The sequence below is a fragment of the Scyliorhinus torazame genome, chromosome 4, assembly GCF_047496885.1.
Source record: "Scyliorhinus torazame isolate Kashiwa2021f chromosome 4, sScyTor2.1, whole genome shotgun sequence".
NCBI classification, from domain to species: Eukaryota; Metazoa; Chordata; class Chondrichthyes; order Carcharhiniformes; family Scyliorhinidae; genus Scyliorhinus; species Scyliorhinus torazame.
In genome coordinates, this window is record NC_092710.1 from 279204299 (window position 1) to 279231682 (window position 27384).

A 27384-nucleotide genomic window follows, 5' to 3' on the forward strand; every position below is an offset into this window, starting at 1 on the left:
GTGGTGGGGACGACGGCGACTTGATGGGCGGGATGGCAGCCGGACTGGTGGCCTCGTGGTTCGAGGTGTCAGGAGGTGGCACAATAACAGATGGAAATAACGAAGAATGTGGTTGCGGGCGGGCAACTGTGCGCAGTGCCCGTCTGTTCCGCCGCACAACAGAGCCATCAGCCATACGCACAACGTACAATCGAGGAGCGCCTGTCGGACAACAACCGCTGGAGCTGACCAGCCCCCATCAGGTAGCTTGATCCGAACAGCATCCGCCGGGGATAGCACAGGCAAATCGGTGGCATGAGCATCATAGCCCTGCTTTTGCCGGTCCCTGAGTTTCTGCACCTTCTACAGCACCGGGAGGTGATCCAGATCAGGCAAGTGTATGGCTGGAAGTGTCGTCCACAGGTCCCGGTTCATCAGGAATTGAGCCGGTGACATGCCGGTAGACAGAGGGGTTGCCCTATACGCCAGCAGCGCAAGGTTGATGACAGAAGCAGAATCCGCAGCCTTGCAGATGAGCTGCTTCACTATGTGCACCCCTTTCTCAACCTTCCCGTTGGACTGTGGGCTGGAAGTGACGTGATGAAACTGATATAGCTGGGCAAATCTTGACCACTCTTAGCTGCTGAAGCAAGGACCGTTGTCACTCATGATAGTGAGTGGAATACCATGCCTGGAGAACATCTCCTGACAGGCCTTGATGATGGTCTTGGATGTCAGGTCCGAGAGCTTCACAACTTCTGGATAGTTGGAAAAATATTCGATGATGAGCACATAGTCACGACCATTGGCGTGAAAGAGGTCGATGCCCACCTTGGACCATGGGGAGGTCACTATTTTGTGCTGCTGAAGCGTCTCCTTGCTCTGTTCTGGCTGGAAGCATTGACAGGTCGGATAGTTGAGGACCATATTTGAGATGTCCTGACTAATCCCAGGCCAGTAGACAGCTTGCCTGGCTCTGCGCCTGCACTACTCAATACCCAAATGCCCCTCATGGATTTACCGGAGCACCAAGCTCTGGAGACTGCATGGAATGACAATGCGCTCCAGCTTGAGGAGGGTACCATCAACCACCGTCAGGTCATCCTTCACATTGCATTTTTGCCAGCCATTGGCGAGGTGGCGCATGACACACTGCAGAAGCGGGTCTTTGCCCGTCTCATCGCGAATGCGGATCACCTTTTCATCTGACGCCGGGAGGTTGCTGGCCCACAGCTGCACCTGTGATTCGATCTGTTGGACGAATACCGGTGGGTCGGCAGGCATGGTAACGGAGTGGGACAAGGCATCCACAATAATGAGCTCCTTGCCAGGCGTGTACACGAGCTCAAAGTCATACCATCTGAGCCTGAGGAGGATGCGCTGCAGCCGGAGCGTCATTGCGTTCAGATCCTTGTGGATAATGTGGACCAGAGGCATGTGGTCCGATTCAACGGTAAACATCGGCAGGCCGTCGACATAGTTGTGGAACTTCAGAATTCCAGTAAGAAGGCCCAGGCATTCCTTTTCAATTTTGGCGTACCGCTGCTTGATGGGTGTCATCGCCCGTGATGCGTAGGCAACAGGAGTCCAGGATGAGGTGTCATCGCGCTGGAGCAACACCGCACTGATACCGTCCTCGCTCGCATCCATCAAGATTTTTGTTTCCCTGTCAGGGTCAAAAAATGCCAGTACAGGTGCACTGGTGAGCTTGGCTTTCAGCTTCAACCACTCTGCTTGATGAGCTGCCTGCCACTCAAAGGCAGTAGACTTTTTCACCAGGTGTCTGAGGGCCGTGGTGTGTGAGGCCAGGTTTGGGATAAACTTGCCCAAGAAGTTCACCATTCCTTGCAAGCGCAGTACCGCCTTCTTGTCTTCAGGGGTCTTGATGGCCTCGATGGCCTTGACCTTGTCTGTGTCTGGGCGCACGCCCTGCTGAGATATCTGGTCACCCAAGAACTTCAGTGTCGACATGCCAAAGCAACACTGCCCTGTTCAGCTTGAGGCCATTGTCATGGACACGGCGGAATACCCGCTGGAGACGAGAGATGTGCTCTTCGGGGGTTGTGGACCAAATGATAATGTCGTCCACATACACACGAACCCCTTCAATGCCCTCCATCATCTGCTCCATGATTCTATGGAAGATCTCCAAGGCCGAGACAATGCCAAACGGCATACGATTATAGCAGTACCTGCCAAACGGTGTGTTGAAGGTGCAGAGCCTTCTGCTGGACTCATCCAGCTGGATTTGCCAGAACCCGTGTGATGCATCTAACTTTGTGAAAACCGGGCGTGTGCCATCTCACTTGTGAGTTCCTGCCACTTTGGGATGAGATAGTGTTCCCGCATTATATTCTGGTTGAGATCCTTGGGATCAATACAGATGCGCAGCTCCCCCGAAGGCTTTTTTACACAGGCCATTGAGCTGACCCAGTCATTCGGTTCTGTGACTTTGGAGATGATGCCCTGATCCTGAAGATCCTTCAACTGCGCCGTCAGGTGCTCCTTCAGTGGTGCTGGGACCCGGCGAGGAGCGTGGACCACAGGCATGGCATCAGGCCGCAGCAGGATCTTGTACCAATATGGCACAGAGTGCCCATCCCGCCAAACATATTCGGATACTGAGCGAGGATGTCGTCAATGCCGGCTTGAAGATCCACGTTGGGGGAGGTCATTGTGTAGACCCACTGCACAAGGTTTAGCTGCATGCATGCATGTACCCCGAGCTGGGAGGCCCTGTCTAGCTTGACGATTTCAAACCTTAGCCTTGCGTGAATGCTCCTGTTGGAGACGAGCAGACGGCAGGATCCCAGTGCTGTGATGGCATTGCCGTTATAGTCCAGGAGCTGGCAGGCTGCTGGAAGGAGCTTGGGTGGCTTCTTGATGTGGTTGAAATCTGCCTGTGGGGGTTTATTAAATTGGAGAGGGTGAAATTTGCCTTAAGGGGATCGGTGCAAGGGTTTTTCAGGTGGTGGCAACCGTTTATGGACTTCCTGGCAGAACGGTAGACAATGGTCAGCAGCAGCAACCCGGGGGGGGGGGGGGAGTGGGGGGGTTCTATTTTACTTTTGTTTGTCTATACTGGGGAATCTGAGGGGGTGTATATATTTGCTATGTTTGCTATGTGTTAATTTGGGGTGTTAATTTATTATTTATGTATAGGGGGGAGGGGGGCACGGGGTTGTTTTGTTTTGTATTTAATTCTATTGGGTTCCTTTTACATTTTGTTGTGGATATTTTGTGAAAACTTTAATAAAAATTATTTTTAAAAAAAAAAGAAATCTGCCTGTGAAAGGAGATTGGCAGAAGCACCTGTGTCCAGCTTGAACTGGATAGAGCATTGATTTACTTGCATCACCGCACGCCATTCGCCCGCAGAATCCACAGTGAGGATGGGCAGGCTCCGTGATGATGTCGGTGAGGCATGTTCACGTGTAGTGATGACGCCCACATGCTAGGGGGATTCCAGGCAATCGTCCACTGGATCCATAATGCTGCCAGGATCTTTGCTGGACACTCCGAACGCGCCTGCGTTGGAGTTGGGAGCGCTGGCCCTTGACTGGTGGTGCAGACCTGCACAAGGCTGCATAGTGTCCAGGCTTCCCGCAATTTAAACAGTGCCTGCTTCTTGCAGGGCAGTGTTTCTTTAAATGGGCGGTGCCACAGTTCGGGCACGTCATGACGTCGTTACGCTCTGTGCGTCATCGCACATGCGCAGTGCAGTCGGCAGACGTTCGCACCTGCGAAGTGTGGTGATCGGCCGCTTCGTTATCCCATTCGCATCGCGCATGCGTGGGTCCCTGGGAAGAGCGCGCAAAATGGCCGCTTTCATCAAGGCCGAGGCGCTGTATCCGGGCGATGGCCTGCACACGCTCTGCCTCGTGGGAGGCAAGCTTCTCAGTTTCAGCCGATTTGTATTGGGAATACCGATTTTTGGCGTGTTCATGCACTGTACACATTTCAATTGCAACTGACAGGGTTATATGCTTGATTTTTAAAAGCTGCTCTCTCAGAGGATCAGAGTGAACTCCAAAAACGATTTGGTCCCTGATCATGGAGTCAGCAATATCACCAAAGTTGCAGGATAGCGCTAGTAGACGGAGATTAGTTAGGAAGAAGTTGAAAGATTCGTCTTTACCTTGTAGGCATTGTTGAAATATATAGCACTCGAACTATCAAACTTGTCCAGGGTGGTCTGAAACTTTGTCTTGTTCTGGCCGTCGGCGAAGTTGAACGAGTTAAAGATTTGGATGGCTTGATCCCCCGCAGTTGAAAGGAGGAGCACGATCTTCCTGGTATCAGACGCACCCATGAGGTCTGAGGCTTCGATGTACAGCAGAAACCTTTGCTTGAAAGTCCGCCAGTTGGCACTGAGATTGCCGGAGGTCCACAGCAGTTGAGGAGGCTGGATCTTCTCCATGGTGCCGGGATGCATTTGCTGGTCGTCATGGAACAGACTAAGGTAAACCACCTAAGGATAGCAGTCTACTGGTACCATGTCGTGTTAAGCACGCTGAGATAACACGGGCTGCAACTGGATGCAGCTATAACTCAAGTAGACTCCAGACCTTGATGTTAGTTCAATTTGATTTATTGAACCTGTCACATAGTTAGCACCGTTCTCTGTGAGTTCGACTCTCTGCTAACCTAAGTGTGATCTCTCTGTCTGACTGAACCAGACTAGCTCTTAACTACGTGTTGTATACGTTACGTGATATATACACCGGACTCACTCTGTAGGTGTCCCTAGTGGAAAGAGGCGGAGTGTGAGTGCCTCGTGCCTTTTATAGTGGGAAACCACCCCCAGGTGTTCTGCCTGCTCATTGGTTATGTCCTGTTCTCTGGGTTCATCAGCTGCCTGTCTGTATCTCATTATGTGCATGTCTGCATATCATGACACTAATCTCCAAAGAAACGACAGATTTTAAAGAAAGCTTCCTACTTATGGTGCTCATATAAGCTAATGATGGGGAAGATAGGGTGAAGGTTCCGTGGAATCCATACAATGCAGAAAGAAGCTATTCGGCCCATCGAGTCTGCACCCACCCCACAAAAGGGCACCCTACCTAGGCTCACTCCCCCTCCCTATCTCCGTTGCCCCACCTAACCTGTAAATCTTTGGACACTTAAGGAGCAATTTAGTATGGCCAATCCACCTAACCTGCACATCTTTGGACTATTGGAGGAAATCGGAGCACCTGGAGGAAACCCACGCAGACATAGGGAGAATGTGCATACTCCACACAGTCACCCCCAAGGCTGGAATTGAACACAGGTCGCTGCCGCTGTGAGGCAGTAGTGCTAACTACTGTGCCAACGTGCCGGCCCTGAGGTTGGAGGAGAAGTGGAATAGTACTTGAAGTGGGTCCATTAGAATATGAGTATCCAGCTTTCATCTCAATCTTTCATCCTTCATTCACCTGAAACCTGGCCAATTTGTCAGTTTTCAAGCTTTCTTTTCTATCGGCCCACCACAAAGTCATTTAACTATTCACAATCTTACTATGGCTTTTATTTCACTCGTTTCTTATTTCTATTGTTTTGTTGCACGACACTATCATTTCAATACATTAGCCATCACATTTTCCATTTTTGCACTTATAGAATCATAGAATCAACAGTGCAGAAGGAGGCCATTCGGCTTATCGAGTCTGCACAGGCCCTTGGAAAGAGCACCCCACTTAAGCCCCACACCTACATCCTACCCAGTAACCCCACCTAACCTTTTGTTTTTTTGGACACCAAGGGCAATTTAGCATGGCCAATCCACCTAACCTGCACATCTTTCGACTGTGGGAAGGAAACCGGAGCACCCGGAGGAAACCCACGCAGAAACGGGGAGAACATGCAGGCTGCGCACAGACAAGCCTGGAATTGAACCTGGGACCCTGGTGCCGTGAAGCAACCGTGCTAACCACTGTGCTACCTTGTTGCACCTAAGTGCTTCTCTATTTATGATTGTGTGTTACCCCTTTCCACTTATCCTGTTATTTTTTAGAAAGCAGTTTAGATGTAAAATCGTATAGTTCTGATGAAGGCATCACCCCCGAAACATTAAAGAGTCTGTTTGCCCAACAGGAGCTGCGTGAGCTGCTAATATTTTCTGGTTTTATTTCAGATATCTGAGACCAGCATTTATTTAATAGGAGAATGCATTTCTTCTGCCAGATCTCCTGGGGTTTCCATTTGATCTGCAAATATTGTCAGGAAATTGTGCTGCTCTATCCCTTTGTGGCCACTGAGAGTTTATATTTGTTACTTCTTCCTGGTTAATAAAGAGTAGACCGTTGGCCATTCTTTACATTAGAAGTAACAAATATATCATTGCTATTGTGATTTTTGTACGGACAACTCTTCTTACAGTCCACGTGGTCTTGTCTTCGCAGTGGGGTCAGTATGTTTGCGATGCTCACTGGCACATTACCGTTTACCGTGGAGCCATTCAACATCAAGCAGCTGCATCAGAAGATGGTAAACGGAGAAATTAGTTCCATCCCACCAGAGATCTCCTCAGGTATCAGACATGTTGAACACCTAACAGAAATGACGATACATGGGCATGGATGTTATATCAGAGGTGCCAAAAGGGTGGACTATCGAGCTGCATTTTCCCAGCCCTGTGGTAGTGAGCTTGGGGGTGAGGGGAGACACACCACGATAGTTTTCCAATGCATTCTCGCCAATGGGGTACTTTCTCAGTGATGGGCAGGTAGGAAGATCAACCTGGCCAATCTATAAAGACAAGCAGGAGATTGAGATCATTACATCCCTAATTAATGTGATTTAGAGGTTTTGCCTTCATTTTGCTAAAGCTGCCCACCCCTTTCCAACTCCTCCTGGGGAAGGCCATTTGAGCTGGGGGCTCCATGACCCAAAGTAGGTGCAGCGGACAGGAAAGATCATCCCTGCAAATCAAACAATTCACCAGGAGGGGTTTTCCCCCAACTCTGAAGGGCCTAATCTCTTGCCTCCTCATAACGTTTAATGCGTCCATTTTGTCCTCGCAGTACCTGTCCTGCCTTAGTAGTATCCACATCTCCCAGTGGAGTTAACGAGACTCCAGAGCCCTCTGATTGGACCAGGAGCATCAAGCGGCTGAATAGGTATAACCAAAGAAGATAGCCAATTTTAACATTTCATCTGAAAGAGAACACACTGGTAGCGGCCCCCCTGGCGATTCTCCGGCCCGCGATGGGCCGAGTGGCCGCCCGTTTACGGCCGGTCCCGCCGGCGTAAATTACAACAGGTACTTACCGGCGGAACCTGGCTCCGCGGGTGACCTCCGGGGTCGTCGGGGGGGGGGGGGGGGGGGGGTCTGGCCCCGGGGGATGCTCCCACGGTGGCCTGGCTCACGATCGGAGCCCACCGATCCGCGGGCGGGCCTGTGCCGTGGGGCACTCTATTCCTCCGCGTCAGCTACTGTAACAGTCGCGGAGATGAACTCCCCCTGCGCATGTGCTGGGATGACGCCAGCACACGCTGGCGCTCCCGCGCATGCTTTAACTCACGCAGGCTGGCGGAGGCCTTTTGGCGCCGGTTGGCGTGGCACCAATCCCCTTCCGTGCCGGCCTGCGCGCCGCAAACCACTCCGGCGCCGGCCTAGCCCCTGAAAGTGCGGAGGATTCCGCACCTTCGGGGCGGCCCGACGCCGGAGTGGGTCACGCCACTCCTTCGCCCCGGAGTTGCCCACCCCGCCGGTTTTCGCAGAATCCCACCCCTGATACATAGGCCTGGCTTTTCATCTTCAAGGTGGGTAGGAGGAGTCAGGAAAATCCCCAGCCCGGCTCACTTGCCTTGGGAGAAAGTACCAGCGAAGGTGGGATCTTCATTGCTGGGGGTTTGGTGCAGGCTTGAGTTATATCAGCGACCCAGGAAGAATATGCAGGCAGCCCCAAGGGCTCCTGGGCGTGGAGGTGGACATTTCCCATTAGAAATATAACACAAAGACCCCCCATCCCTCACCACTCACACCCCTTTCACCATCCAAACACCGCATGTCCCATCCATGCCACCTTATGCCCCTGCGCCTACCCCTCATAACCCCCTATGCCAAATTCTGCCCTTCTACCCTTCCCCTCTGGCCTCGCATACCCATATGCCAAGCTATGGTGTTTTATTACTCAATAGATGTCTAGGCTCTCAGCCAAGCCTACACAATGAGGCTTGGCTGAGAGCAAAGAAACCATGAAATTTGTTGAAATCCTTTGCCCCTCAGAGGAAACATTCCTTGATTCACAGCTCAGGCTTACTGATCTCTGCTGCCAATGTTTGTTTCCACAAGTTAAGTGGTTTCAAGGATTTGTGTTTTTTGATACTTTGAAGGTCCAGGTTAATTAACACATTTATTAACCTGCAGTGAAGACTTTTTTCCAACACAGGAGAACGATATGAATGGGCTACTTTGTTCCAAAGATTTTTGTGATACCATTTTACAACATATGGTTTACCGGTTATAGAAAGTGTATGTTGGGTCACTAGGAATAGAAGTGCCATAGCTTGGCATCGTGGGTGTGAGGGTTAGGTGGGAGGGAAGAGCCTGTCGTTGGGGGCCAAGAGGTGACATGGAAGCTGGATGAAAATGCAGAGCTTGGCATAGAGGGAATAAGGCCAAGAGGGGTGGATTCGAGGATGTAACTTGGCATAGATGGCTTAAGGGGGACCTTTTGAACTTAACTATTAAAAAGTCCCCTTGTGCAGACTAGGATTCATGACACCTCTGAAGCACCATGTGCCACGACTCTTTAAAAACCTGGTCCAACTCCATGAAAATTACAGAGGAGGAAGGCTTGCCTATCTCCACAGGGAGCCAGCCAGGTCGGGAATGTGGGCTTTTGACAGGAACCAGCCCCCACCCTTTAAAGGCACTTGTGAATATCAGACAGCCTGTGAACGGGTTTGGAATCCGGGAATCGGAATTCGAAAGCCACTTTTCAAGGGATTCCAAGTCAACCCGACTTGGTGAAAATACAGGCCATAGTCTCCACCTACAACTCTTGTCAGTCATCCTTTGAACGTAGCTCATACAGCTGTGCTTTTCGCTCAGGTGCTGTGCACGTCCTGCTTTCCTTGCTCGAGCCTGACCCAACCAAACGGCCCACTGTCAGAGAAGCAATGGACGAGAAATGGTTAAATGAAGGGTTCATTCGAAGGCCATTGCACTCAGTTGTTTACAAGAACAGGTACTTACGAAGCGAACCATGGAACCTTTGAAACATTGTAATCATTTTCATAAAATAAATGTTTCAGCATGTTTCAACTACATTTGGAAAAAAGTCAATTTGCTGCAAAATGGATATTGTTCTCAAGTCTATTGCACTAAGCAAAATATAATCATGGAGATTGTCGTGTTGGGTGCTCTGCTGCACAGACGAACCAACACGGTTGCGGAAGGTACAACTCAGTTTTATTACTAACAATATTAACATTTGTAAACTGGTTACTGTGGTTCGTTCATTACCCTCTAACCTGTGGACCCAGCCCTAACACCATCTTGGAGAGGCACTCGGCACATGGTGAATGTCTGAGTGGTTTGCTGTGAGCTCTGTGCCCTGAGCTGTCTCCTGCTGGAATGAATCGGAAGTGTTGTGTTCCCCGTTTTATAGTGTATCTGCTCTTGCTTCTGATTGGCTGTGATGTTGCGTGTGTATTGATTGGTCCGTTGATCTGTCCATCAGTGTGTATGTGTGTTTGCACCATGATGTTCATCTGAATATCATGACATCCCCCTTTTTTTACAAGAATATGTGCCTATGTGGTAATAAACATAGATGTGTACTGAGTGCAGCTGAATGTGTGTGTGTGCAATATCTACAACATGTACATGAGGCTAAACTATATGCATAGGAAGGTGTCAGGTGCAACATAGCAATGAGTTTGTACCATCAACAAAACAAGTGTAAACATCAAGCATCAAAATGAACTCCTGTAACGACAAAAGAGAAACTTATTAACATAGTGGCATAAAACTTTTAGTTAGTCCAATGTTCAAACAGGCTCATAAGTCCAGCCTAGTAGGTGGGTGATGAATTCGGGTTGACCGCCTCAAGGGTGGGTCAGGAACCACCGGCTGAGAAATGGGCCTGGCCACAGGCAGCAGAGGAATGGGCATGGTGGCAGGAAGCTCCACAAATTCGACATCAGGAACAACAGGAGGGCGTGGCACCGGCGTATGGTCACGTAGCGAGCGCGGAAGCAGGCGAAGAGCCCGGCGATTGCGCCACCGAATGGAGCCATCAGGCATGCGAACCAGGGAGCCATGCGTCGGAGAACTTCGGCAGTTGCCGACCAGCCACCCTCTGATAGGTGGATGCGGACGTTGTCTCCAGGCGCCAAGGCAGGAAGATCAGTTGCCCGAGTGTCATGTGCCACCTTCTGCTGAGCACGCTGCTGTCGCATCCTTTGCAGTACTGGAATGTGGTTGAGTGTAGGGACAAGAATGGACGGCACAGTGGTCCTGAGGGCGCGACCCATCAACAGCTGGGCTGGTGAGAGGCCAGTGGCTAGTGGGGCCGAGCGATAGGCCAGCAGGGCTAAGCAGAAATCCGATCCGGCATGAGCAGCCTTGCAGAGGAGCCGCTTGACGATATGAACGCCCTTTTCCGCCTTGCCATTTGACTGGGGATGCAGTGGGCTGGACGTCACGTGTGTGAAGCCATACGAAGCAGCAAAAGAAGACCATTCTTGGCTCGCAAAACAGGGCCCATTGTCCGACATGACAGTAATCGGACTGCCATGTCAAGCGAAGGTGTCTTTGGATGCCCTTATGACAGCGGACCATGTTAAATCGTGCAGGCGTATGACCTCTGGATAATTTGAAAAGTTATCTATGATGATTACGTAGTCCCTGCCAAGTGCTTGAAAGAGGCCCACACCCACCTTCGCCCAGGGGGACGTCACCAACTCATGGGGCTGATGCGTCTCGGGGGGGTTGCGCCGGCTGAAACCTTTGGCAGGTGGGGCAGTTGAGCACCATGTTGGCAATGTCATCGCTGATGCCCGGCCAGTATATAGCTTCTCGGGCCCTCCGCCTGCACTTCTCAACCTCGAGATGGCGTTCGTGCAGTTGGTCGAGGACCAGCTTGTGCATGCTGTGTGGAATCACAATCCGGTCCAGCTTTAGGAGGACACCGTCAATGATGACCAAGTCGTCCCAGACATTGTAGAACTGTGGGCACTGCCCTTTGAGCCACCCTCCCGTCATGTGGTGCATCACACGTTGTAGAAGGGGGTCAGCCGTAGTCTCCCTGCGAATACGGGCCAGACCTGAATCGTCAGCTGGCAGATTGGCTGATGTGAAGGCCACATGCGCTTCGACTTGACAGACGAACCCCTCCGAATCGGGCGGTGTGCTCACTGCTCTGGACAGGGCATCCGCGATGATGAGGTCCTTTCCCGGGGTGTAGACCAGTTGGAAGTCGTACCTCCGGAGCTTGAGCAGAATGCGCTGGAGGCGAGGGGTCATCTCATTCAGGTCTTTATGTATAATGCTGACCAGGGGACGATGGTCGGTTTCCACGGTAAACTGGGGGAGACCATACACGTAATCGTGGAACTTATCTATTCCGGTCAATAAACCCAGGCACTCCTTCTCGATCTGCGCATAGCGCTGTTCTGTGGGGGTCATGGCCAGCGAGGCACAGGTGACCGGGGCCCATGATGCAGTGTCGTCCCGTTGCAGGAGTACCGCCCAATGCCGGACTGGCTGGCATCAGTTGAGATCTTCGTATCCCGAGAGGTGTCGAAGAACGCCAGTATCGGGGCTGTGGTGAGCTTAATTTTGAGCTCCTCCCATTCCTTCTGGTGTGCGGGCAGCCACTGGAACTCCGTAGTCTTCTTCACTAGGTGGCGAAGAGCCGTTGTGTGGGAGGCGAGGTTGGGAATGAACTTCCCCAGGAAGTTGACCATCCCGAGAAACCGTAGCACTGCCTTCTTGTCTGCCGGCTGCGGCATGGCTGTCATGGCGCTCACCTTGTCTGCATCCGGACGCACTCCCGACCGGGATATATGGTCCCCCAGAAACTTTAGCTCAGTTTGGCCAAAGGAGCACTTTGCTCGGTTGAGGCGCAGGCCGTGTTCCCGTATCCGCGCGAAGACACGCTGGAGACGACTGATGTGCTCCTGCGGTGTGGTGGACCAGATGATGACGTCGTCAACATAGACGCGCACCCCTTCGATGCCCTCCATCATCTGTTCCATGATTCTGTGGAATACCTCGGATGCCGAGATGATGCCAAACGGCATTCTGTTATTGCAGAACCTGCCGAAAGGAGTGTTGAAGGTGCACAGCTTTCGGCTGGACTGATCCAGTTGGATCTGCCAAAAACCCTTCGAGGCATCAAGCTTTGTGTAAATTTTAGCCCGGGCCATTTCGCTCGTGATCTCCTCCCGTTTGGGTATGGGGTAGTGTTCCCTCATGAAGTCGTTGTTCAAGTCTTTCGGGTCGATGCAGATCCGGAGTTCGCCGGAGGGCTTTTTAACGCACACCATGGGGCTGACCCATGGCGTGGGCTCCGTGACCCGGGAAAGCACTCCTTGGTCCTGGAGATCCTGCAGCTGCTGCTTGAGGCGGTCTTTGAGTGGTGCTGGGACTCTACGAGGTGTGTGAATGATCGGGATGGCATCCGGTTTGAGCCGTATTCTGTAGGTATAGGGCAGTGTGCCCATGCCTTCGAATGCCTCCTGGTTGTGGGCGAGGAGCGAGTGGAGCTGTGCCCTAAATTCAGCATCCGGGAAGTCTGACGTGCCTTCTGGAGACAGAGTGTGTACCCGCTGAACAAGGTGGAGAACCTTGCACGCCTGTGCGCCTAGCAGGGAGTCCTTTGATGGACCAACTATCTCAAAGGACAGTGTGGCCGTGTACGCATTGTGCGTCACCTGGAGCTGGCAGGATCCCATGGCCGGGATAACGTTTCCGTTAAAGTCGACCATCTTACAATGGGATGGCCGAATTGGTGATCTGACCTTCAAGGCGTAGAAGGCTGACCATGCTATCAGGTTGGCGGAGGCACCAGTGTCCAAACGGAATGTGATTGGTGATCGGTTGACCGTTAGGGTGGCACACCATTCATCACCCGGATTGACACTGTTCACTGGCATCGGCTGGTGGGTCCTGCTTGGAGACATCCTGTTCCTGTCGATGACCGCAACGGGGAAGGCTTCCCGGTCATCTGTATCGCCGGTCTGTATATCGTCCGGGTATGATTCGGAGTATGGAGGCTGAATGGTCCGCACGTCGCTGCAAGGCTGTCGGAATTGGGGAGCGTTGGCAGGTTGAGCTGCTCGACAGCAGGCAGCGTAGTGGCCCATCTACCGGTTCTTTGCTGGACATTGCCGCTTTAAATGTGCGGATCCACAGTTGCCGCACGTCGTGACGTCATGGCGTTCGTTGTGCCATCCCGCATGCGCAGTTCGGTCCTGCATAGAGCGCGTCACGTCCCTCTGCATCGACGTCTCTTTTGGCGCGTACAAGCGCGGGAGGCCACGAAAAGCGCGCAAAATGGCTGCCCTCATTCGGGCCGCGGGCCGGGAGGAACTCGATGGACTGGACCCGCTCGGCCTCGTAGGACCCCTGGCCTGCCGATTCGGCCGCGTAGGACCCCTGCCGTGCCGATTTGGCCGCTTGGAATTGGGAGTAGCGGCTGGTCGCGTTTTCATGGAGAACTCAGACTTCGATGGCAGTGGCTCGGGTGAGACTTTTTATCTTGAGGAGCTGCTGGCGTAGGGTGCCCGAGGTGACTCCAAAATCTATCTGGTCCCGAATCATGGAATCGGAGGTGGCCTCGTAACCGCAGGACTGCGCAAGGATACGGAGGTGTGTAAGGAAAGATTGAAAAGGCTCATCCCTACCCTGCAGGCGCTGCTGGAAGAGGTAACTCTCGAAACTCTCATTTACCTCGACACTGAAGTGTTGCTCGAGTTTGAGAAGGACCGTCTTGTACTTCGTCTTGTCCTCACCTTCCGCGAACACCAGGGAGTTGTAGATGTGGATGGCGTGTTGCCCTGCCATGGAGAGGAGGAGGGTGATTTTCCTGGTGTCCGAAGCATTCTCCCTTTCTGTGGCTTCTAGGAAGAACTGGAAGTGCTGTTTGAACAACTACCAGTTAACGCCGAGGTTTCCAGCGATTTGGAGCGGCTGATGGTGTCCATGGCGCAGGATGACGGATTCCTGAGGGTCTCGATGCCCTCAACCATGGAGTACAGCGACTGGGCGATTTCCCTCAGTGAGTGAGTCATGTCCCTCTGCAACCTGGCCATGAACCTTTGCGTCTCAGTCATGTCCCTCTGACTAGCCCAGGTCAGTCAGCGCCCCACCTCTCCATGCCCTCAGCCATGACCCTTTCTGATTGGGCCAAGCTCTGGGGCACTGCAGTAATGTTCATGTGGGCCCAGTACATGGCTGACTGTGACTGGGCTCCCCTGAGCCTCAGCCATTGACCGCACAGTATGCCCCAAGCCTTGGACATCTTGACCCGTGGCAGTGACTTTTCGACCCAAGGTTTCCACTGCGGACGCCACCCATTCATTGTTGGCCACAAGGTGGTTGGACTCCTCCAACTGCACCAGCAGGCACTGGGAGGTTGTTGACACCCCCTCCTGTAGATCATGGCTCTGCATCTGCAACTCCACTAGTGATGGGATCATACTTTCCAGAAGCGCGATACTTGGTTCCTGGAATCGGGCAGCCCTCCAACTTTCTACTCCCTCTGGAGTTCCTACCTCCACCTGATGTGCTGTAGCATTTGTGCAGACCAGATGGTGACCCAGGAGGCTCTTCACTAAAATGCCCCACCGAGGCACCGAGTCTCTGCGATGTTGGAGGGTGCGGGGGAATGCAGGGCTGAGAAGTCGGTGTCGTCCCCGGACTGGTCCTCCGGGGTGTGCTGGGGTTGTGACTGGGAGCGAGGTACCCCAGATGGGCCAGCATGCTCTGATGGTGATCCTGCAAGACAAAAGACAAGACGCATGGTGGGATCTTGGGAAGGAGTGGTTTGGGGAGAGGGGTGACGTGCTTGCTATAGGGACATCATTTTGCATTTGGGAGCTCATTTGGCTGCCACATGCTGACCTCACCACGGAGATAGGCTTCTCCTGCACCTCCTCAGATAATGCCATCGCCCTCTGCGTGGCGGGGGTGAGAGCCCTGTGGTCTGGGATGCCCCCTCTGGTCTTCTCCCGCTCCCTTCTGTAATGGGCTGCCTTTTTCTAGGGGACACATAAAGGACATGGTGAGATGCATGGCGGTGGGTTACACAGGGTGCCTGTAGCTGGTGGCATATGTGTGCAAGGCACCTGGCCGAAGTGGACAATACAGGTGTTAGGGTTTGTTTCAGGGTGGGATGTGAGGAAGGTACGGGCAGGTGGGTTTTGATAGGCCTCTATGGGAGTGAGGGGGGGATGTGAGGAGTGAGGGACAACAGTGATGCCAGTTGAACAGAGGTGGTGACTCAGCCGAGCTGTCCTAAGGAAGTCATTCATCTTCTTGCGACATTACGTGCCAGTCCGCCTGGTGAGGCTCACCGCGCTGAGTGCCTCAGATACCTCCACCCAGGCCGGGTTGATGGCCGTGGGGAAGAGTGTCCCATCTCTCCTTTACCGCATCCAACACTCGATCAAGCTCCGCGTCCGTGAAGCGTGTTGCTGCTCTCCGTGGAGCCACCTTCTTAGCTGGAATGAGAGTGTGTTAGGAGTGGAGTGCTTAACAGCAGTTTCAGTTTGTTAAGCTCTTCAGTGTCAATTCTAGTGACAGCAAATCTGACGCCGGCAGGAATGAGAGTTGATGTAGATGCACGTGGGTAGAGTGCTGGCTCATTACCATGTCCTGAATTGCTCCAGAAATAGCGCCCACAATGGGGACGCGAACCGCACGCAATGCGTCCCAGCATCAACACTTAGGGCTGGATTCTCCGATTTTGAGGCTAATTGAATTGTTTGAGGAAATGACTGTGCCTGTAGAGATAGGCGACCGGGGTGCGGGACTCTGTGATCCTGAGGCGAAGTGTTGATGCCGTTGGAAACGCCGTCGCATTTCTCGACGGCGTCAACATGGCCTCAGGATCAGCAATTCTGGCCCCTTCAGGGGGCCAGCACGGCACTGGAGCGGTTCCCGCTGTTCCAGCTGCTGATCCCGGCGTCAACTGGGCGCTGCGGATTCCGCGCATGCGCAGTGGCACCGGCGCCAACGCGCGCATGCACAGTGGCTTCCTTCAACGTGCCGGTGCCGACGCAACATGGCGCAGGGCTACAGGGGCCGGCGCGGAAGAAAGGAGGCCCCCAGTCAGCGTGGCCGGCCCGCCGATCAATGGGCCCCGACTGCGAGCCACGCCACATCGGAGGCCCCCCCGGGATCGGACCCTTCCTCCCCTCCCACAGGTCGCCCCCCCCCAACCCTTCCAAGCTGAGTTCCCACCGGCTGAGAGCAGGTGTGGACGGCAGCAGCGGGGCTCGGCTTTTTTACGACGGCCGCTCGGCCCATCTCGGGCTGAGAATCGGCGGGCCGGCCGTATAGAGCGGCCCCCGACCGGCGCCGCGCCAACCACATGGCGGCAATGGCACCAATCTCTGCTTTGCGGAGAATCGCGTGCCGGCGTCAAGGCAGCATGCCGCGATTCGCGCCGGTCGCGGGGATTCCCCGGCACGGCCCCGGGCTGAGATACTCCCGCCCCGGATTTTCCGTTCCTGAGACTAGGATCTGGATACTCCGATTTTGAGGCTATGTCCAGAGCATGTGTCTAGTCTTATGACCAAAATGTTTGGCGCTCTCCCGCACCAATGTTCTGCCCGGTGGGGGGGCTAGCAGCCGCGCCACGTAAAGCCTTTACCTGCAGATACGGATGGAGAATTGCTAAGTCCGTGGCCGCGCATAGGTACGGTGGTGACCTGCGGCGGCCGCACCGTACAACATGGCGCCGGCTGCGCGCAGACCCGGCCTGGCAGATAGTGCCCCCTGTAACTCTCCTCGCCACACCCGGACCTCCCCCCAGCCACCTGCCATAGCCCGCCCCCCCTCCACCCACCAGCAAAATGACTCCCCCCCCCCCACCCCCCGACTGTGGCGGCGCTGGACACAGTCCACAGCCGCCAAGCGAGGTCCCCGAAAACTGCGCCCCACGCCGTCGGGAAGTCGGTGCTGGGAAGGGGCTTTTCACAGTAACTTCATTGAAGTCTACTTGTGACAACAAGCGATTATTATTATTATAAGTCATCCCATCGGGGGAGGGCCTCAGGAGACGTCCTGAGGCTGTCCCAACGGCATCCGCCGTACTCAGCGATGAAGCCACTTTTGAGGGGGCGGAGCATCAGAAAAATGGCACCGCCCCCAATTTCGGCATAAATACGGATTCTCCGGCCAATCGCCAAATGCGATTTTGGCGTCAGCAATCGCAGAATCCAGCCATTAGTCTCTCAAACAGCAAATTTTGCCCCAAGTTACATAAAACTTTAAGAATAGTTGTTTTTTTTGCGGCGTTTAAAAAATATATTTCTGTTCTCCTTTTTCACATTTTCATCCAAATTTACATTCACCAATAATCAATCAACAGAAACAAATACAATGTCAATCCCCTCAACATTTTAAACATAAACATCAAAGAAAAGGGTTCAGGAATCCACCATCCACCCATACATAGTCACCAACAGCACATAGAGTCCAACCCCACCACCCCAAACCCCCCTCCCTCTAATGTTCAATGTCGCTCACTTCTTGAAAGTACATAATAAACAAAGCTCATGATTTGTAGAACCCTTCCATCCTTCCCCTCACCTCAAACCTCACCTTCTCGAGTGTTAAAAACTCCAACAGAACCCCCCGCCAAGCCAGGCCACAGGGTGGAGAAACTGACCTCCACCCCAACAGGATCCGCCTTCGGGCAATCAGCGAGGCGAAGGCTAAAACATCAGCCCCCGCACCCTTTTCCAACCGCGGCCGATCCGATATCCCGAATATGGCCTCCAGAGGACCCGGCTAAGAATAGTTATTAATTGAAAAGCAGAATACTGCGAATGATGAAAATCTGAAATTAAAGCAGAAGATGATGGAAATATTCAGCAGATCAGGCAACATCTGTGGAGAGAGAAATAGAGTCAACATTTCAGGTTGATGACTTTTCTACAGAGCTGGGGTGGGATTCTCTGATTGTGAGGCCATGTCCTCACGTCAACATGGGAACGGTGGCGTTTTATGCCCAGAAATCCAGCGTAAAATGGCCACCGATCCTCCATTTGGCTGGGGGCTAACATACAGGCTAGAGTAGAGCACCCGGCTCTAGCTGCCGATATGGCCCAATGAATTGCCGGGTCCGTGGCCTGCAGCGGCCGCGCCGTGCAACATAGTGCCGGCCTCGCGCAGACCCGGCATGCGAAATAGTGCCCCCCCTTTTGGCCAGCTCGCAAGCCCCGGACCACCCCCCAACAGTGCCCCCAGCCCCTGACAGAGTCCCACACTGCCTGCGGAACAGCCCTCCCCCGACTGTGGCAGCGCTGGACTGAGTCCCTGGTGCCACGGGTCCTATAGGTGTTTCCCCCTCCCCCAGGGCATCCCCCTGGGTGCCCTCTGGCCCCAGTTGATGCATCAGGTGTATGGGCACGCTCCAGCACAACCAGTGCCATCCTTTTAGCTGGGATAAGCGTGTGTGAGGAGTGTAATATGTATGTTGTCAGGCTCCCGAGTGTCAATCACTGACCCGGCGAATCCTACACCGTTTTTCATTGGAATCGATTGTGTTCCACATGGCACCAGTGCTAGTCCCTCAACAATAGCAGGTGTGGCGCCGGCTTTTCTGTCAGAAAAGTCCACTAATTCTCCGTTGGCATCAACACTTAGTCCCAGAAATGGAGAATCCTGCCCATTACGTCTCGAATTTCCCCCAGTTCTAATGAAAGATCATTGACCTGAAACATAACTTTGTTTGTCTTTCCACAGATGCTGTCTGATCTGATGAGTATTTCCAGCAGTTTTTGTTTTATTTAAGAATAGTTTTATTTTAACAAAAGGCTTCAACATCTTTAAATATTTCTGAAGGAGGTGACTTAAAAAGAAAACCCTTTTAAAATACTTAAATGTTTCTGGCTGCCAGCAATTAACACACCACAAACAAACTCCAACATTTAGAATTTACAGTGCAGAAAGAGGGCATTCGGCCCATCGAGTCTGCACTGGCCCTTGTAAAGAGCACCCTACTTAAGCCCACATCTCCACCCTATCCCAGTGACGCAGTAACCCCACCTAACCTTTCTCGTCTGGACACTTGGGCCAATTTATCATGGCCAATCCACCTAACCTGCACATCTTTGGACTGTGGGAGGAAACCGGAGGAAACCCACGCAGACTAGGACCCTCGAGCTGTGAAGCAACAGTGTTACACTGCCGTCCCAAACTTCTGTTCTTAAAGTGTTGTTCTTTGACCACTGGCTTATTTTGATTCCACATAGCAAAAGTTGTAAGTGTCCAACTTCAGTATTTTAATTTTTCTCAGGAACTAATTTTTAATTGCGATATTTTGGATAGTACAGCAGCTAATGGTAGATAAATAGATTGAAACGGTTCCAAGGTTTAAAAAAGTACGTTCACCATTTATTCTTACTTAGCCTGCAGCAATGCAAGTATATATAGTTTCCTGTTACTTATAATGCAGTCTTTCATATATAAAAACAACATTTAATAACATTGTGGTCCTAACCTGTGTAATAACATATTTATTTTATAGACTTTGTTCTGATGAATTGAACTCAGTGGTTTTAAACTTTATGACAGAGAAAACTGGCTTTGGGCTTACAGAGATTATGAACACATTGATCAATAACAGGCCATCCCCCAGCATGGCAACTTATTATTTGTTACTGAAAAAATTGGCACGATGCCAAAAAGGAGTAAAAAACAAGAAGGTACAAAATATTGGTTCATCTATATTTTGGAATTCTTTGCAACATTTTGATCTGTTCTCCTTTATTGAAAAACAGTGTTTGTTTATTCCAATCTGGTTGTAATTTATTACGAACATTCTTTCATTCCTTGCTTTATTGCATAGAAAAATGAGTCAAGCGAGTGGAATTTATCATTTAAAACTCTGTGGATTGATCAGGCAGAAAACAACATCTCTAATAAGAGGCCAACTCAACAGGTACATTGATGTTAGCCACCTCTTAATTTTACAGGGATCACTTTTGCTTGTTGTGGTAGAGGAATGCCAGTTCTGTGGAATGAATATACTGACACACTACAGCCACTCGGTGTCAACACCAAGCAGGTATGGCCTGCTTTTAACTCTGGGCTAGTTTCGGGACGGATGAGTAGCAGTAAGAGTTAGAAATTGGTGTGTTATCACCAGGACCTCATCTAAATCTCATCACCCACTCAGGCAGGATGTCAGTGGGACGTAAACTCAGTGGGAGGGTAATTTACTGGGGACCACGGTTCGAATCCCACCATGGCAGATGGTGAAATTTGAATTCAATAAAAATCTGGAGTTAGAAGGGCCTAATGACCGCCATGAAACTATTGTCAATTGTTGTAAAAACCTGCCTAGTTCACTAATGTCCCTTAGGGAGGGAAATCTGCTGTTACACTGCCGTCCCAAACTTCTGTTCTTGAAGTGTTGTTCTTTGACTTCTGGCTTATTTTGATTCCACATAGCAAAAGTTATAAGTGTCCAACTTCAGTAATTTAATTTTTCTCAGGAACTGGTCTGGCCTACGTGTGACTCCAGACCCACAGCATTGTGGTTGACTCTTCCTACCATCTGAAATGGTCTAGTTAAAGGGCAATTAGGGATGGGCAATAAATGTTTACCTACCCAGTGAGGCCCACATCCCACGAATGAATAAAAAATAGTGACAAAAAACAACTTGACCCAGGAACTGTCCGCCATGACCAGGTAGGGGCCAGGATCAGCTGCGGGAATCAGGAATGGGAGTGGGCATTTCTGGTGGCCCTCCAAGGCCAGTTTAAAGAACAGCAGTTTTTTCAGCATCTTCTGGCCCCAATCCTTGAGTAACTGGATGGGTTGGTGGGTGCTCATTGCGGCCCTCTGCACAGGCTGCCAAATTAAAATTGCAGTCGCATCCCATTGGGGCACAAAATATCTACCTAAAAAAAAAGTTTGCCAGCTTCTGACAGGTATTCAGTTGGGCAAGTTAAAGTCAAGAACCGTAACCCCTAGTGGTTCCAGTGTAAGTCGGTACCACAGCAATTTAAACTCTCCATCTAACCTGAAGTAGCAAGCAGTAAGGATAAAAATTGTGACCATTAGGAAAAATTCAGAACTTTTCTTAACCGTGACCTATGAAAAGCACCACAGTTGATGTAGCACTGATCTCCCAATTGTGTTCTGATAGAATGAACAAGACGAATAATTTTGAATTATAGGTGCTTTGATGCTGTGGGTGAGAATTACGGTGATTGAACACATTCCATTTTGGATTGTTTACATAACTTGAATCAAGATCTCCAATATTAATGCATATAAAGTCTATGATGTAGTATTAGGGTCTTTGGTATAGCAAGAGTTAATGTGGGACTGGGAAACAGTACCTCCACAGTGTGATGTAAAGAGACCTGTGACCTGAAACTAGAGTCAGATGTGGACTGGACAGAGACCTGTGTAGAAGTAAGCATGGAGTTAGCTCATAGCTTGGGCTATACCCTGTATATATGTACATCATTATGTGTTATCAATAAACACAATTTTCAACCATAGAAGATTCATATTCTCTTCGTAAGACCTACTGAAGATACAACAAATGATATGTCATCTTCTGTGAAAGTTGGCATTGCCGTTTGTTGACTCATTTGGGTTATGGTCAATTCAGTCAATCCGTATCCAATAAATATCGAAAAGGTGAATTTATCGATGAAGGTATCCAAATGATGGAATAATGATAACTCTAACAAGGCCTAAGAATTTGTAAGAATCTTATTTGTTTTTTTACTTCTCGCCTGAGTCTCCTCAGGCCAAAATTTGATATCCTTCAGATTATTCATTTTTTCTGGTGTTTCCACAGGTCTTCCATTGAAGTTAAGACGTGTGCTTAGAAAAATCCCCTTGGAATTTTCCCAGCTTTGCTCCCCTTCCAAGATATAAATAAAGACTTCACTATAAATACATAGATACATAGAAGATAGGAGCAGGAGGAGGCCTTTTAGCCCTTCGAGCCTGCTCCGCCATTCATCACGATCATCGCTGATCATCCAACTCAATAGCCAAATCCTGCTTTCTCCCCATAGCCTTTGCCCACTCTCCCCAAGTGTTATACAGCCAGCTCTTGAATATATTTAAAGTTTTAGCATCAACTAATTCCTGTGGTAATGAATTTCACAGGCTCACCACTCTTTGTGTGAAGAAACGTCTCCTTATTTCTGTCCGAAATGGTTTACCCTGAATCCTCAGACTGTGACCCCTGGTTCTGGACACACCCATCATTGGTAACATCTTCCCTGCATCTACCCTGTCTAGTCCTGTTAGAATTTTATAAGTCTCTATGAGATCCCCCCTCATTCTTCTGAACTCCAGCGAGAACAATCCCAACCTAGTCAATCCCTCCTCATATGACAGTCCCGCCATCACTGGAATCAGTCTGGTAAACCTTCGCTGCACTCCCTTGAGAGCAACAACATCCTTCCTCAGAGAAGGAGACCAAAACTGCACACAATACTCCAAATGTGGCCTCACCAAGGCCCTGTACAATTGCAGCAACACATCCCTGCTGCTATACTCGAAACTTCTTGCAATGAAGGCCAACGTACTATTATCCTTCTTTACCGCCTGCTGCACCTGCATGCTTACCTTCAGCGAATGGTGCACAAGGCCACCCAGGTCCCGCTGCACACTCACCTCTCCCAATTTACAACCATTCAGGTAGTAATCTGCCTTCCTGTTTTTGCTTCCAAAATGAATAACCTCACACTTATCCAAATTATACTGCATCTGCCATTGGTTTACCCACTCGCCCAACCTGTCCAGATCTTGCTGTAGGATCCCTGCATCCTCGTCACAACTCACCCCCCCACCTAATTTGGTATCACCTGCAAACTTTGAGATGTTACATTTTGTTCCCTCATCCAAATCATTAATATATATTGTGAATAGCTGGGGTCCCAGCACCGATCCCAGTGGTACCCCACTGGTTACTGCCTGCCAATTTCAAAAGGACCCATTAATACCGGTAGTACAGGCAGTCCAAGGAGCCGAGATGATGACCTGATGTGGGGAGTGCATCCAATGGGCTCAGGGTGTTCTTTCCAGCAAGAACCTACAGATTGTTTCATACAAATGCTGCACGATATTTTTTTCTAATTCACAGAAAGAAAATGCAACTGTAAAGCAAAGCAAACAGGCAGAAGCAAGAACTCCAGACCAAAATCTCCCATCAGCATCACATGGCACTAAGATAACTGTCAAACATGCACATCAGGAGAATGGAAAGAACTTAGAGACAAGTGACCAGCTGCAAACGTACGTGCCTGCAATGAAAGAATTAGTTAAAGAAGAAGAGATTGCAATTTCTCTAGAAAATCAGGACTACTGCTTCCCAGAAGGTACAAATGGAATTTGGTTTATAATGAGCACTGTTTTGTTGTCAAAGGAGATGGAAGTTTTAAGAACATGTGAGTTTGAGGTGATCCACTGAACCAAAGCTGATGTATTGCACAAGAGTTAACTGACTTGGTTATTTAAGTTAATTACTGATTATATAAGTTAAGGAGACGAAATCATTGGAGCATATCTGCGGAACAGCTTTTATCACCGGCATGAATGATCTGTCAGATTATTTAAAATTGGCGCAATGGGTTTTGCGAAGTGAGACTGATTTACATTTCCACAATTTACTTTATGATATGATGTAAAAGTGTATTACTGTATGTGTTATGTGCTACAAAAGTCATAGTGGAAACAGCTGTGTTTTATACATATAATGGGCTGCACTGCAAACAGGTTTGAAGCCAAGGGATACATAAAATCCAGCAGGTGGTCTTCCTGCTGCCTACTCTCCTACATCCGACCTGTCTGAAATTTTACAGGATTAGGGGAGCTGGCAGGTGACTTGTTCCCCCCCCCCCTTAAGGCCATTTAAGGGCCTCACATCACTGGTTTCATTATTTTACCTGCGGTATGAGGAGACCCAAACAATATAGAAAGACCATCAGCCTTAGCTTTGTGGATTGGCATCATGCAAGGATGGGAAGTTTCCTCCTTTGTGCTTCCCATGAGGAAGGCACGTTCCGAAAGATAATTCACCCATCCCCCTCCAGCATCCTAAATTGGCCCTGTTATTACCACCTTCACCCTGCCCCAACCCTCTGGCCAAGACCCACTACTCTGGACTTACATTGGCACCTTGGCATAGTGGGAATGCCTGTAGTCCCAGCCATGATCAGTTCTCCCATTTGCACTGCTGGGAGTTCAGAGCTGCAGCAACCCTATTGGTCAGCAGCTCTCTAAGGCAGGACCTCTTCCGGCAATAGGGGTGGAAAACCTGCCTTCAAGAAAATTAAGGCGCTCTCAGCTTTAAATTGCTGAGGGGCAGTTATTAGAAACCACCCAGCTTGTCCCAGAGCCAGGATCATAGAAGTACTTTTCACAATTCATAATTCAGGTGGCATAGTCTGCTAATGAGTATTAATTACAGTAATAAAACAAATTTGATTGCGATGGATATAATTGCATCAATTAAATATCCAATTATATTTAAGATTAACTGAGATTACGATCTTCAAACAAGAGATTAATCATGAGTACTTTTTAAATCATTGGCAACCCTAATTGTAATCAAGCATATTTTAGTAATTTGCTTTTTGGAATTTTAACGGCTACTATTAAGGATCAAAAGGATTTACTTTGTTAAGTTAATGCTAGTTATGGTGAGTACTTTTGCTTCTGTAAGAAAATATTAACTCTGTTTCATGTCACTTGTAGTTATCAACAAGTCAAGGGCCTGGAACAGGGATAATCCATTATTGATTAATTCCTCGAAATGGTTTTGTTATTATTTCAAATCTACAATGCTAAATTCTGTATGCACAACAAGCCATGTCATTGGCTGAAAATTAAAATCTATAAATTGGTTTAGGGAACTATTAACACAACATTAAAATAATTCTGTGCATTTGCAGTTTCTAAATTTGCCAATAGGGAACTGGTGCACCTCGGACCTCCCAAGTCTTCATCTCGAGGGATATCTGACAAAGCAAGCTCAGAATTTCAAGATAAATCAGACATCACCCATGGGACGGCTGGTGCTCAAAAACAAGGCCATGAAGAGCAAAAACAGGATGACCATTTACAACCCATAAGTCAACAGGAAATGGAAGGGAATCTCAAATTAACAACAGGCAGTCTTGGTAAAAAAACACCCAGATCTTTGCTGGAGAGCAAAGGGAAACACTACAGAAGCCCAACAGCCCATCATGAAACTAAATTTAAAGATCTTCTCCAAGCTATGGAAGACCAATCAGCAGCAGCAAATTGGAGGTATCAGGAGAAAGATGGGCGCAATTTTGTGCTTTCCCCCTTGCCAAAACTCAAGCAAAGTGTTTTTAAAGATAGCCTCGGTAAGAAAGCCAGTTGGGTAAGAGCACCTTGCCATGGAACAAATAGGTCATCACCCTTTTTGGTCAATGGTGGGAGACATAACCTTCTACCATCTTCTCGCCAGCAGACTTTGATGGTCAAGAGCTTGCGTCAATCCAAGGAGAAAACACAAGCTTCTCTCACCAGCAACATATTCAGAAGGGACTGCATTCAGCTCAGGGCATCTCAGAGACCAACAGATTTTAATCTGCCAGTGTTGTCGCCAGCATTTCAGTCAAAGGCTGACAAAAAGGGTGAAATACTAAGGCTAGACTTTGTGTAAATAATGTGACACAATAATGGATAGGTATCTGCTGGAAGACTCTGATTGCTTGCAATTAATAGTGAAATCTTAAATGTGTTCATTCTATGTATCCCCCAAAATATCAAATAGGGTAAATCTTCCCCAGTTTTGTATAGAAGATTCACAAAACGAACAAATAGATGACCTGACCAATAAACTAATAAACAAATAGCTTCTGATATCCAGAAACAGAAACATTGCAACATGCAAATCAGCCATTTGTGGGCGACGCGGTAACACTGGTTAGCACTGCTGCCTTATAGCAGCAGTGACTCAGTTTCAATTCGGACCTTGGATTATTGTGTGGAGTCTGTACATTCATCCCGTGCCTGCGTGGGTTTCCTTCGGGTGCTCCAGTTTCCTCAAGTCCAAAGATATGCAGGTTATGTGGATTGGCCATGCTAAATTGCCCTTTAGTCAACGGTCAGGTGGGTTACAGAGATGGGAGGGAAAGGGGGAGTGGGCCTGGGTAGGGTGCACTTTTGGAAGATCATGGTAGACTCGATGGGCTGAATAGCCTCCTTCTGCACTGTAGGTATTCTATAATTCTATTCTATGTATTCAATGATTTGCTCAACCAGTCCTTACTGGAACTTTCACTTCCTGTGGGCAAATGGACCTGATCACATTTGATTGACCTGTTCCCATATCTCATTGCACACCTACCAAATATATTTTAGATCTTTTTCTCATTTATTCTTGGGGTGTCATCATCTCTGGTATGGAATTTATTTGCCTTCTTAACCTTCCCTTGACACAGTGCTGATGGACCTTCTTGAACATGTACATTTTATATGGTGAATGTCTTTCCGCATTGTTTTTAGGTGGTGAGTTGTGGAATTTTCACACCACAATGAAGTGCCACAGACAGAACGTATGATCACCATGTTTTGTATGGAAAGAGGTGTGTCTATTCTTACATTGCAGTGCGTATTCCAATTAATTAATTTGGCAGAAAGTCTTTGTGAGTTTAAAGTAAGGAAGGTTATTTATTCGCACACACCATAAATTAATGCAATATCACAGTGTTCCACAGAAGGGTGCTATCAAGATATGTCCACTCCAGGGATAGGTCTCCTACCAAGGATAATTCAGTTTGAACTTTCTGGAAGGTTAATAGTCTACTGACCCCTTGGCAGCCATCTGAACAGTTCATCTATGTCCATTTTAAATAAATAAGTGACAGTCCAGAAGCTTTGATATGAACACAGTCCATGTTTAAAGTAATGAATATTGCATACTTTTACAGGGCATGACAGAAGGAATAGTGATGGTGCATGAGGGAACTTGAAGATGATGGTATTTTCATGCACCTACTGCCCTTGTCAACACGGTTTGCAGTATTTCTGCCACAAACACTAACCTTGGAATTGAATTCCATAGTCTCATTGTAAGCTATGAAAATAATTTTCAAATATTTTAAATCTCTATCAAATGTTGTATCTGTGGCCCCCTCATTCTAGACTACCTAATCTGCTTCTGTCCATTCTGCCTCATAATTATAAAGACTATTATATTACCTCTTCATGAAAAGAACAATTT

The 27384-nt window shown here is 49.4% G+C and overlaps 1 protein-coding gene across 1 annotated transcript in view; it reads left to right on the forward strand.

Annotated features, from left to right (window-relative positions):
• Positions 1-26274, forward strand: part of LOC140410969 (uncharacterized) — a 67633-nt gene extending 41359 nt beyond the window's left edge. The window contains exons 5-10 of the mRNA XM_072499832.1: positions 6366-6493; positions 9023-9158; positions 19680-19857; positions 20001-20093; positions 23272-23506; positions 25082-26274. Of these exons, the coding sequence (XP_072355933.1) occupies positions 6366-6493; positions 9023-9158; positions 19680-19857; positions 20001-20093; positions 23272-23506; positions 25082-25821 (1510 nt within the window). The 3' untranslated portion in view covers positions 25822-26274. The remainder of the gene's footprint in view (positions 1-6365; positions 6494-9022; positions 9159-19679; positions 19858-20000; positions 20094-23271; positions 23507-25081) is intronic.
• The last annotated feature ends 1110 nt before the right edge of the window (positions 26275-27384 follow it).